Source organism: Chiloscyllium plagiosum, unplaced genomic scaffold (genome assembly GCF_037043375.1).
Source record: "Chiloscyllium plagiosum isolate Xiang-an unplaced genomic scaffold, Cpla_swu_hap1 HiC_scaffold_24, whole genome shotgun sequence".
NCBI lineage: Eukaryota > Metazoa > Chordata > Chondrichthyes > Orectolobiformes > Hemiscylliidae > Chiloscyllium > Chiloscyllium plagiosum.
The window spans coordinates 19,591,183-19,604,730 of record NW_028270162.1 but is presented as its reverse complement, the minus strand read 5'-3'; the positions used below and the strand labels follow the sequence as shown (position 1 = coordinate 19,604,730).

Below are 13,548 nucleotides of genomic sequence, written 5' to 3'. Positions count from 1 at the left end.
ATTATTGTTGCATGATAGTGAAAAGTATTGTTTTGTGTGCTAACCAGATAAATCATACCTTACATTGGGACAGAATACAGACTATAGTGTTACAGCTACAGAGAAGTTGCAGAGAACGATCAACTCTAATATATAAAGGGTCCATTCATAAGTCTGATAACAGTGGGGAAGAAGCTGTTCTTAAGTCTGTTGGTTTGTGTTTTCAAACTTCTGTATTTTCTGCCCGATGAAAGAAAAATTTACAAGTAGATATGAATAATTTTCATAGAATCCCTACAGTGTGGAAACAAACAACAAGTCCATACAGACCCTCCAAAGAGTAACCCACCCAGACCCATTCTCCTACCCTATCATCCTACATTTACCCTAACTAATGCACCTAACCTACACTCCCTGAACACTATGGGCAATTTAGCATGGCCAATTCACCTGGCCAGCACATCTTTGGATTGCGAGGGGAACCGGAGCACCTGGAAGAAACCCACGCAGACACAGGGAGAATGTACAAACTCGGACAGACCGTCGCCCAAGGCTGAAATGGAACCTGGTGTTGTGAGGCAGCAGTGTTAACCACTGAGCCACCATGCAGCCTTAAAGTTAGGTGAATAGGCCAAAATTTACCAGCTGAGGTTTATTGTGAATAAGTGTGAGGTCATCCATTTTGGTCAGAGGAATAGAAAAGCAACATATTATCCAAATATAGAGGTACAGGTAGTTCTGCAATAACACTCATTTCGGCAGCGTGATTTGGCTGTAACGTCGCTGATGAATTAAGGAACATATTTTGGAGAATACTTGCCTCCTTTTGGTAATAGTCTGGGCATCAGTTTGTGTGCTTTTGTTCTGTGCATGTGTTGATGTGCATGCTGAAATCTCCGTGCCATTCTGCACATTTACCAGTATCAGCACATGCATGATGTCAGTGCCAAAGTCTCTGTGCCGTTCTACACTTGCACGATGTGAGCCCCAGGCTTCATGCCATTCTGTGCATGCGCCAAAGTCAGCTGCTGATAGAGCAATCTTCTGTGTGATACTGTACAGAGAGCAGCTTTCTTACATTTTTTAAAAATATACTTTGTTAAATTTACTTTTGTTAATAAATATGATTTCAACTTTCAAGCTGTTTCAATTAGACTTTTGGATGGTGTTCGAACGATCTTGAGTGATATCTTTTGCTGGGCTGCCCCTAACCCTACTTTTCCCATAGGCCCCGTTATTTCTATTGAGTGGTTATCTATTAAGCAAGGTTTCGCTGAAACACGACTATGGCATTATAGAAAAACTGTCTCTACTTTGAAAATATTCAGTGTAGAAGGCACTGAGTGTCCTGAATCACAGAAAACAAGTATGCAGGTAATAAGGCAGGCTAATGGAAATTTAGCAATAATTGCTAAAGGAAGTATATAAAGGGGAGTGTTGCTGCAAATGTACATGATATCATTGAGACTGTACCTGGAGTATTGCATGCGATTTTGGTCCTCTGACCTGAGGGGATGTAGTTACATTGGCAGCAGTTCACAGGATGTTCAGTGAATTGATTCCAGAGATGAGGGGTTTGTCTTGTGAAGAGTGGGCAATTTGGGCCCATACTGTCTGGAATTTAGAAAAATGAGAGGAGATCTAATTGAGATATTTCAGATGCTAATGGGGATTGACAAAGTAGACTTAGAAAGGATGTTTCCTTATATTGGGCAATCTAGAATTAGAGGTCATAGTTTTAAGATAAGGGGCAATAGATTTCAAACACAGATAAGACACTCCTCCTCTCAAAGGGTTGAGAATCTGTGAACCTCAGGGTTAAGTAAATGCTGGAACATTTAAGTATAAGGAGGAGAGAGACAAATATTTAATTACTAATGGATTGAAAGATATGAACTTTGGGCAGGAAAATCGAGTTGAAGCCATGATGAGATCTGCCATGATTGTGTCAAATCATATAGCAGGCTTGAGGGGCTGAATCTCCTGTTCCTGCTTTGAGTTCTTATGGGTTCTAATATCACCTTGTAGAGTATGTAGAATGTTCCTTGTTCCCATCATACTTATGTTCCCACCCATACTTCTTTATTCAATTACATTGATGATATCATCAGTGCTGCTTTGTGCTATCATCCAGAATTGAGAGGGGTGGGGGGTAGGGGGAAGGTTTTGCTTCCAATTTTTCCATCCTTGTCACGTTTATGTGGACCATCTCTGACACCTACTTTCCCCTACTTGAACATAGGACATAGAACATTGCAGCACAGTACAGGCTGCACCGACCTGTGGAACCAATCTGAAGCCCATCTATCCTGCGCTATTCCATTTTCATGCATATGTTTATCCAATGATCAATTAAATGCACTTAAAGTTGGCAAGTCTACTACTGTTGCAGGCAGTACGTTCCACGCTCCTCCTACTCTGAGTAAAGAAACTACCTCTGACATCTGTCCTGTATTTGTCACCCCTCAATTTAAAGCTATGTTCCCTTGTGCTAGCCATCACCATCAAGGAAAAAGGCTCTCACTATCCTCCTTTTTGTTTTTAACCCTCTGATTATCTTCTGTCTCAATTAAGTCACCTCTCAACTTCCTCTCTAACGAAAACAGCCTCAAGTCCCTCAGCCTTTCCTCATAAGACATTCCCTCCATACCAGGCAACATCCTAGTAAATCTTCTCTGAACCCTTTCCAAAGCTTCCACATCCTTTCTTTAATACGGTGACCAGGACTGTATGCAATACTCCAAGTGCTGCCACACCAGAGTTTTGTACAACTGCAGCATGACCTCGTGGCTCCGAAACTCCATCACTCTACCAATAAAAGCTAACACACCATATGCCACCTTAACAGCCCTATCAACCTGGGTGGCAATTTTCAGGGATCTCTGTGCATGGACCTTGACTTTACTGTTTCCATTTCTAAGGATAAGCTACCCACTAACATCCACTATACACCTACTGATGCCTTCGGTTACCTTGTCTATGTCATCTCAAACCGTACTGGATTCCATTCCATTCTCCCAGTGTCTCTGCCTCTGGCAAATCTGAGCTTGCTACAATGTTCCACCGAAGCTCAACATAAACTATTAGGGTAGCACCATGTTTTCTGCTTTACACCTTCTCGGACCAATATTGAGTTCCACAACTTCAGAGCATGACATCTGTTCTCCGTCTCTCATATCCCCTTGCTTCTTTGCCACCATTAGCACTCCATTTGTCTTTTGATGTGGGTGTCGTCGCAACCTGTTCTACTTGCTCCTCCCCCATCTGCATCATCATAACTACCATTTTCCAGCCACTTTTAGTTCTGCAGAAGTCCTATCGAGCTCAAAATATAAATCTTTCTTTTTCTCTATCTACACATGCTGCCAAATCTGTGTTTTCCAGAATTTTCTGTTTTTGTTCGATTTACAACATCTGTAGTGTTTTTGCTGTTATAACCTTCTGTACCTAGTGGCAATCATGTACGATCTTAAGACTGAATTAATCAAATTCAAAGATTATAAAAGATATTGAACAGCAAGAATTAGCAATTTGGAGAGAGTTTGTGGTATACGTAGTTACCAGGTAATGCTGGCTTTTCCCTATCTCTTCAATGAATATGCACAGCAAAAGGGTCTTCCTGATTGGACTTACAAGGCTAAAGCAAGTCTGAAAGCATGAGGTTTTGAGGAAAACTGGGGTCCAAGATATGACCTAAAGCAGGAAAGTATTTTTTGAAGATTTTCTTGGTTTTGTCAGCAACAATACTTGGGAATGTAGATCAATTGATGTTAAAACTGTGTTTCTGCAGAGGGATCAGTTCAAAAGAGAATTGTTTTTTTCACTTTCCAAGAGAGGTAGCAAGCATAATTGGGGCACTCTAGAAATTAATTAAATGCCTCTAGAGTTTGATACTTCTAAGGTCCATCATATTAAGATTGGGCTGTCTCGAGTTGAATGCAAACCTGTCATGTTTTACTCTCACCATGGAGGACAACTTTCCAGCATCTGGGCGCATGCACATTTTTTATTTAATGGACTGTGAGCAGTGAATTTTAAAACATTGTCATAAATAGACATAGTGCAGAATTCAAAATTGGAAATCGCACTTTTGAAGCGTCTAAGTACATTGGGGTATGGAATTAGCAAAATGTTGTCTTCCATCAGAAATTTTAATTTGAAAACTTTAGCAGATTGCTGTTGGTCAATTAGAGTTTAGATCAGAGTGGTGCCAAGTTGGTCAGTTAGAGCCTCACGAAAAAATGCAGCAACTTCAAAAAAGTGAATAGTAGTTGTGAACTCTGATGGAACAACTGAATTGGCTGCGTACCCAAACAAAACCAGATGTCAGTTTTGAGATCTTGCAGTTGAGTTCAAAAATGAAAAATGCCAAATTTGAAGATATTCAGAAAAACAAGACATTGAAAAAATTTAAATTTAAATTTTGAAATTTACATCATTGGAGCTTATTGTTTTTAATTATGTTTTTATCTAAATCTTTGTTGTACATTCTCAAATACACGTGTATTTGTGATTTTCTTTTGACAGGGAGAGGTTGGTAAATGTCCTTTTAGTTCAGGCAGCTAAAAAGATCAGAAGAGTAATAAAATATGCGTTAATGACCATCTTGTGTTGAGGTGCTAGATATGGCATTTTTCTCCGTGAAAATATTGGAAAAAAATTGTAAAGAGTTCAGCAGTAATACTCATTGAATGTTATGTTGGGAAAATGTACATTTGATGAAATGTACGCATGATAAAAGACTGAAGATCGATACTGTACTTTTAAAAATGGATGCTAGAGGTTGAAGAAATTTCCCATTGAAAGGGGGGGAGTGCAGCAGTCAACCATTTGATTTCTTTACAAAGAAACGAGTAACCTCTAAGAAAATATTAGAAGTACTAGAAAAAAAAAGAGGTCTGGAACTGTATTGTGCACCAAAAACCTAATAGGAGTATAATAATCTGTCATTTTGTCTTTTTTGTGTTGGTTTTCATTCATTTTGGTAATTATATTCATTTAAGAACAAAGAAAATTTACAGCCCAGGAATAGGCCCTTTGGCCCTCCAAGCCTGAGCTGATCCAAATCCACTGTCTAAACCTATTGGCCAATTCCTAAGCATCTGTGTCCCTCTGCTCCCTGCCTACTCATGCATCTGTCCAGACACACCTCAAGTGAATCTACTGTGCCTGCCTCTGCTACCTCTGCTGGCAACGTGTTCCAGGCACCTACCACCCTCTGTGTAAAGTACTTGCCGCGTATATTCCCCTTAAACTTTTCACCTCTCACCTTGAACGCGTAACCTCTCGTTGTTGAATCCCTCACCATGGGAAAAGGCTTACCTCTATCCACCCTGTCTATACCCTTCATGATTTTGTAGACCTCAATCAGATCCCCCCTCAATCTCCTTTTTTCGAATGAAAACAATCCTAACCTATTCAACCTCTCTTAATAGCTAGCACCTTCCATGCCAGGCAACATCCTCGTAAACCTGCTCTACACCCTCTCCAAAGTGTCACATCCTTTTGGTAATATGGCGACCAGAACTGTACACAGTATTCTAAATGCGGCCGAACCAAAGATTTGTACAATTTTAACATGACCTGCTGGCTCTTATCCTCAGTACCCTGTCTGATGAAGGCAAGCATGCCATATGCCTTCTGACCACTCTATCCACCTGTGCAGCCACCCTCAGGGTACAATGGACCTGAACTCCCAGATCTCTCTACTCATCAACTTTTCCCAAGGCTCTTCTGTTTACAGTATAGTTTGCTCTAGAGTTAGACTTCCCAAAATGTATCACCTCACATTTGCCTGGATTGGATCCCATCTGCCATTTCTCCACCCAACTCTCCAATCCATGTATGTTCTCCTGTATTCTTTGACAATTCCCTATGCTTTCTATGACTCCACCAACCTTTGTGTCATCTGCAGACTTATTGATCAGACTAACAATGCCCCCTTCCAGATCATCTATGTATATTACAAATAACAGCGGTGCCAGCACTGATCCCTGTGGAACACCACTGGTCACCTTTCTCCATTTCGAGAAACTCCCTTCAGCTACTACTCTCTGTCTCCTATTGCAAAGTAATCTTTGACAATCTCACACATTTTCTCAGGTTCGACACACAACCTTCATCCCTTATCCTTTAGTGGACCAACCCTTTCTCTGGTTACCCTCTTGCTTTTTATATTAGAATAAAAGGCCTTGGGATTCTCCCTAATTCTGCTCGCCAAAGCTATTTCATACCCTTTTTAGCCCGCTTGCTTCCTCGTTTAAGAGTGGTCCTACTTTCCCAATATTCCTCCAAGGCCTGTTCTGTTCTTAGCTGCCTGGACCTTATGTACGCTTCCCTTTTCCTCTTGGCTCGTCGCACAATTTCTGCTGTCATCCACGGTTCACGAATCTTGCCTTTCCTATCCCTTGTTTTCAAAGGGACATGCCTATCCTGCACTATCTTCAACCTATCTTTGAAAGCCTCCCACATATCAAATGTGGACTTTCCTTCAAATAGCTGTGTCCAATCCATATTTCCCAACACCTGCCTAATTTTGATATAATTGGCCTTGACCCAGTTTAGTACACGTCCCTTAGGATCCACTCTCATCTTTGTCTACGAGTATTCTAAAACTTACAGAATTGTAATCACTATTCCCAAAGAAATCTATTCTTAAGAAATGCAAAAGGGACAAGCCTATTATCTGGAAAAGTTTGCCAGAGGTGCCTAAGATCGAATGGAACTAGAGAACAGGTGATGGTTATATGTTAGTTGTGAGCTAATTGGGTGAGAATTAGGTCTGTACATGTCGGGGTGTTGGAATTTTGTGTATGTTGAAGTAAAGTAAGTACATGTGTGAATTCTGTCTGACCAACCCATTAACTTCTGATGTTTTAACAGTGGTGAATGACTCTTGTGGTATGGTTCCATGAGTACTAGCAGCATGCTATTCAGTGATGGAAGGTGCATTTCAACTGAACCTTTTTCCTCTCTTCTGACATCCCCACATTCATGTCCTTTCTAGCAACAGTTGAGTAATTATCAAGGAAACAGAAGTTAGATTTTTTTTGTACCTTTTCCCAGCTTATAGCCGCTGAAAGCACCTGCAGCAACTACAATATCATATCAGAACACTTCTATTAATGAAGAGTGGCTTTCAAGCCTGGAACCTTTGTGGTCATTTTGGCTCATTTTGCCACATTGCTTGGCACTTGCCATTGTGAGATGTTCAGTTCTACAGAAATAGCATTAAAATATTTAATTACAATGAAAATAGATGAAGTTTTGAGTACAGTTTTTACTGTACCATTGCCCCTTTTCTTCAATTGCGCCATATCTCTGGATTGGAAATTTCAGGACCAGTAACTTGTACACACTATTATTTTCCCAAATAAGATAATGCAGCAGTTATAGTGCTGCCTGGCTGGATATGATGCAGTTAGCAAATTTGACCATTATGGAGATCTGAAAGGCATGTTTAAGATTGCAGTACAGCACACTACCAACACAATAATAATTTTTTTCCTCGCTCGCTCACTGTTCCTCTCTTTCTCTTTCTCTCTCTTCCTTGCTCACTCTCTCTTCCTCTCTCTCTTCCTCGCTCGCTCTCTCTTCCTCACTTGTGCGCTCTCATTCTCAGAAAGCAATGCCAAAGGCAATTGCAATCCAAAGCAGTTAGTTGCTAGGTTATTATAGGATGTTGCAGGAGTAGGTTATCAGACTTGAAATTATTCTGGTGATGCAATTCTTAAAGTGAAATTTGGCCACTAATGATACGTTTTATCTCTTGATTATAGGGAAGTGATTCAGCCTGATGTGATGGAAGAAATGGTGGTGTCATGTGTGATCAAACATTTGAATCTGATTGATGCACTGCAGTCTCTGATTAATTTCCAGTACCGAGAGGAGCACCTGGAAGAGTATGATCTACTGTGTAAAATAATGGGAGAAACGTTCAAAAAACTTAATGCTATGGAGAGGCAACTTCAGGTAAATTTGGAAGTAGAAGTGAACCTTAGCATGGCTGCTTTGTGGAAATGGGGATATGTGGGAGCGTTTAAAAGTTTTCTATTTGGTGAATAAGAGTTTTGGAGAGTTCCCTGAAGCCATTTTTGTAAACACTTCTAATAATGAATGTGTTAAGATAAGATGCATGTTTGTTTTGAAAGTTTAAATTTTTAATAATGCAACCTGAAGTATATTTAACAGTTGGTAAATATTTGCTCAGTTGAAATATCATTTATCCTATTTAACAGTTGGTAAATATTTGCTGAATTGATACGTAATTTATCCTGAAATCCCAGATTTGACTGTAAAATAGTTTTCATTTATACTGAAAATTAAACTAAAAATGATGTTTTTCACTCATTCCCATTCATTCTCACTGTTCTTTACCCAAAAACCTGCCATCAGATAATCAAGTTGCTACCTATCAAGCCGATGTTTGCTGCAATCTGAGAATGTTTAAGTTAGTGCTTCAATTATCTCTCCAACACTTTTTTCGATGTGTAAAAGAAGTATGCAGTACTTTCTCAGTGATTCACTTGTGCCTAGTTTTAGTTGAATAGTCAGCAGTTTTATTCAAACAGTTTGTAAAAAAAAAAATCTCTCATTCACGTTATTAGGCGCACATCTAGATGTTTTCTTGGATTGGTTTATTCTTTAAGATGATGTTTACGCTTGCTTTTTTTGTGTTTTTATCATCTTCTAGAGTGTAGCAGAGCTTGAACAGAAGTGGCAGAATGAAATGGAAGATTGTCAGCAAGGGAAACTAGAAAACAATCTGCCTTTTTTTCATGACTATCACTTCAATGAGGTTAGCATTTGAATGTAAAAATGATTAAAGTCATCTTTGCTAATAACATAGAAACAAAATCACTGATACGTCATACTCCTCTGAGGTCTCATTGGAAATGTGGGGAACTGATTTCAACACTGACCACAAATGTGCCTTTGAAAATTGAGTATTGTATCGTGTTGCTTTTGCTTTCCATTTCAGATGTGAGTGGGAGGTAAATGGAACAAAATCTGTAAATGCAAAGATTGAGCAGCATTTATGAAGTGTGAAATGGAGTGTTGCCAGATTCTGATGAGAGGTCAGCAACCTGAAACTTTTACTTTGTTCCTCACTTCACAAATGCCTGTCCTGAGTATTTCTAGCACTTTTTTTGTTTTGATTTCAGATTTACTGTATTTGCAAGTTTCCTTTTGGGGAATTGAAGGACGCAGTAACTCTATCTGATCCTGAGACCTTTTTTGGCCAGGCCCTTCTGTTTACTTAATATTCCATAATATCTGCAAGTCAGAAACTCAGTTACTGAGGGGGCTCCATGCAGGAGCTCATTGCAAAATTAGTTTTTCAACATACCCAGAATGTGAGAAATAACAAAACAATCTGTAGTTCAGAAGTAGTAAATAATCAATCCCATGTCTTTGCGTGAAGTGCAAGTGATCATGCACATTTATGCAATGTTTGGATGAGAGATATTTGAGAAATTGTTTTTGGTCTAATGAGCTATTACAAAGGTTGAATCTTCAAACCTTATTGAATATCTTGTTTTTAAGTTATTGTCCACAAAATACAGATAATGGACTTGCAGGTTTGAAGCAGTTGGTGGTGTGTCCAGTGTGGTGTGCCTCTCTCCTTGAAAACTGTCCTAATTACTTTTTGAAGTATCACTGTTGCTTTTTCAAAAATATAGCAACACATCTTTTCTACCAGGATTGCTAGTGTTGGTTGAGAAAGTAATGTTGACCAGACATCAAGAGTTTCTTGCTCTTTAAAGAATACTCTGAAACTTGTGTCCACCACCTTATGTGACAGATGCATCACTCCTTAACTAATCCCCTGAAATATTAACTCCAGTTCTGTAAACTGTCCAGCATGAGGCAACAGTGAAACTTTAATAAATGGATATTCTTATTCCTGAACTTAGGAAGCAATTAATTTCTAACCCATCAAACAAATCACACTGGTTTGAAAACTGATGCTTTGATTCCAAAATTCAATCTAATGTTATTTTTCTCCAGAGTAAAATCAAGGAGTTAGAACTGCTGTGCTCCCTGAAGGAGATGCCATTTGACTCTAATGACTTGGAAAACATGGTCCTTTTATTAAGGTATGATGACATTTATAAACTACGGGTATGATACTTAATTGATAGATTATTTGTTTAGCCGATCCTGGCCACAGAGAAAGTGTAAGTTGAACAGTTCTATTCTTCTGGAAATGTATAGGAAAAAATAAGGTAGAGTCCCATTCCTGATTTTATTCCCAGTACCACCTGCTAGAAAGTGCATGCTTGTGAATTGCAGGTGCACATAGGCTGTATGCTATACTTCACAGTTGGATGTTTTGGCAACACTCATTGTGTGGGCTCTTAATGTGAACAGTGTTTATTTGTACAAAGTACTGAATGGCTGCCAGAGCATGGTACTGTCAAAAGGTGAGATGTGATAACTAGAAAGGAAAAGTTCCACTTGAACTTGAATGCAAAATAGAAAGTTTATGGTTCCTTCTGATGTGCGTAGTCTTTCTAGTATTTTTGTGTTGGTTCAGCTTTCAGTCGGATACGTCTTACAAAATAATCACAAAACAGTGACTGAAGTTAAGACTTTTGTAGATGTCTGTCCTTATTTTCCCATCCCCCGTCTTGAATCACTTCACAAGTGAGTGCCGAAAGTACTAAAATAAACATGTCTGTTTCCATGCTGTATGACTCTGACTCTTACGAAGTGAAAATCAAGTGGGTGTGTAATTCAGCTGATTTGTTGCTGTAACAAGTCAACTGTGATTGTTGGAAAAACATAAGTAGAAGTTAGAGTAGACCATTCAACCCATCAAACCTACTCCTCCATTCAATGAGATCATCTACTTCAAAACTATTTTCTTGCACTATTCCCTTATCCCTTGACATTTTGAATATGTACACATCTTTTAATCTGTGTTGAACATGGTCCATGATTGAGCTTCCATATCCCTTTTGGGGCTGAGATTTCCAAAGATTCACACCCTTTTTGAGTAAAGAAATACCTTCTCATCTCAGTCCTAAATTATATACCTGTTATTCTGAGACTGACCTCTGGTTCTAGACCTCATTCCCCAGCCAGTGGAAATATCCTGCTTCTACCCTGTCAAGAATTTTGTTAGGGTTGACTGAGATCATCTCTCATTCTTCTAGTGTTGATTTAGTCAATTTAACTGTTCCTTACAAGATAACTGCTCCATCCCCAGAATTAATTTGAGACCCTTAATTGGAAGTCTCTGTGGCAAATGTTTAGTTTCTGTGCCATTTCCTTATTTCCCATTATAACTTTTCCTGACTTCACTTGTGTTGTACTCGCATTTGTTTAGATTTTTTTTCTTTTTGCAGACCCATTGAAGTTTTACTGGTCTTTTTCTGTTAGTTTGCTCTCATTCCATCTACCCTTTCTTAGTATTTTTATTAGTAGTCTTTTGCTGAATTCTAAGATGTTCCCAGTCCTCTTGTTTACCACTTGTTTTGACAATTTAATAGGTTTCTTCCTTAATCCTTTATCATTTATTGCTTATTTAATCCTTAATTTCTTTTATTAGTCACAATTGGAGCACGTTCCTTGCTGATGCTGATGTTTGTGCATTAAAGGGATGCAAGCTTGTTGCAAACTGTGTTCCTACTTTTATTGTCATATATAAACTCCACAGTGGGGAGAGTTTGGTGCAGAACTTCGCTTTGAAAAACATATTGCTCCCCTTTACAACCTTTAATAAAAATAAATGTTCTGTTGTGATGCTGGAGGCAATTTATTTCACTCTCTTTGTACCAGTGTTTTGATACCCAGGATACTGAATTTCAAGTAGAATGTACTTATTTTGCTGTTTATTCTTGTCTATCTTTTCACCATTTTTCCTTTTTTTTAATTACCAGGGAGAAATTTGGTCAAGAGGTGAACTCCTTGATGCCAAAATCTTCGCATTCTTTAGCAAAAACAAAAACTTTGGTGAAAAGTTTGATGAATCGAGCTGAGCTGTTGTTGCATGTTACCATAGCGGCACAGGCTGGTCTGACTAGGAGCATTTCAGGAACCCCAGCTGACACGCCAGGTATTGGCCCTGACGCAAATGAGCGAAGTTCGAAAGGACAAAAAGACTTTTGCTGTTCTAATCAAATGTGTTTAGCATCAAATATTTAATTTGCGTTTAACTTTAGAATTCAAAATTGTATGTTGAGACTGGTAAGGAAGAGGTATGCTCCAGTTAATGGGGCACTGACACCTATGCTGGGAATTGTAGGATCTATGCCATTGGGATTATCTACAGCTGAACCCATGACTGGGCCCATGTTCTAGAGAACCACATAACTAGTAAAGTGGATAAAATAAGTATCAAAGAATCCCAACAGTATAGAAGCAGACCATTCGGCCCATCAAGTCTACACTAACCCTCCAAGCAGCAGCCCATCCAGACCCATCCTGTCTCTGTAACCCTGCATTTCATGGCTAATTAACCAGCCTGCACATCCGTGAACACTGTGGGCAATTCAGCAGGCAGTCCACCTAACCTGCACATCTTTGGACTGTGACCCAGATTTGGGGAGAATGTGCAAGTTCCATTCAGGCGCTTGCCTGAGGGTGGAAGCAAACCAGGTTCCCTAGCACTGTGAGGCAGCGGTGCGAATCACTGAGACATGTGCCGCCCATAGTTGCGGCAATTGATCAATTTTGCACGGTTGTAATAAATAACAAATTAGAAACATGACAAGAAAGAAGGGTATAATATGAGAAATAATAAACAGGAATAGCAAGGATAGTGTATACAAATTTAAGAATAAGTCAACGGATAAAGTAGAAACTACAAAAATAGTAAAAGGGCCAAACTAATGGTTCAGCATTTGAATGCACATAGTTTTCAGAGCAAATAAATAAAATTTCATAGCACAAATAAAAGTTAGAAACCTGACTAGATGATGACATAGATTGGGATCTAAATATTGTAGGGTACAGGAAATTTAGGAAGAACAGGAAGCTAAGAAAAGGTGGAGGGTGGTTCTCCTAATTAATGGCATTCGTACATGTCCCAAGTTGAAGAAACCAAGGTATAGAAGTGGTTTAGGTAGGAATGCTACAGACAATAGTTACTTGTGGGAGTGGTGTTCTGGCCTCCTGTCAATAACCACAAGGTAGGATGTAGTATAAATCAAGACATAATGAGGGTTTTAACCCAAGTATATACTGGATAAGTCAGATGGGCAAATGTAGCCTAGATATTTTCAAAGAATATTTTCAGGAGAGTCTTAGAACTACATGTTCAGGAGCCAACGGGAGGGCAGGCTACAATAGCAATGTGTGCATAAGGTTGATTAATGATCTCGTCATGAAAGTGGCTCTAGGTATTGGCAATAAAGCAGAGTTAGATTAATTAGCTAACAAATTAGATTAATATTAAGTCAGTAGAAATTGTTGTGCCCCATTGAAGTAGCCAAGCCCTACAACTCCTGATTTTATGAAAGTATCTGAAATTCCCCAATTTATCTGTCTTTTATAGCCAGATTGACTGGAAGCAAATGCAGGTTTCTCTGCTTAAATAAATAGATTCTAGCTACAGATAAA

General features: G+C 39.0%; 1 protein-coding gene across 4 annotated transcripts in view; it reads left to right on the top strand.

Annotated features, from left to right (window-relative positions):
- hectd4 (HECT domain containing E3 ubiquitin protein ligase 4) overlaps positions 1-13,548 on the top strand; it is a 295,048-nt gene that overhangs the window by 146,730 nt on the left and 134,770 nt on the right. For all 4 annotated transcript variants that reach the window (XM_087999963.1, XM_087999965.1, XM_087999964.1 and 1 more), the window contains exons 26-29: positions 7,758-7,950; positions 8,672-8,776; positions 9,991-10,079; positions 11,868-12,043. In XM_087999963.1, coding sequence (XP_087856089.1) covers positions 7,758-7,950; positions 8,672-8,776; positions 9,991-10,079; positions 11,868-12,043 — 563 coding nt within the window. The remainder of the gene's footprint in view (positions 1-7,757; positions 7,951-8,671; positions 8,777-9,990; positions 10,080-11,867; positions 12,044-13,548) is intronic.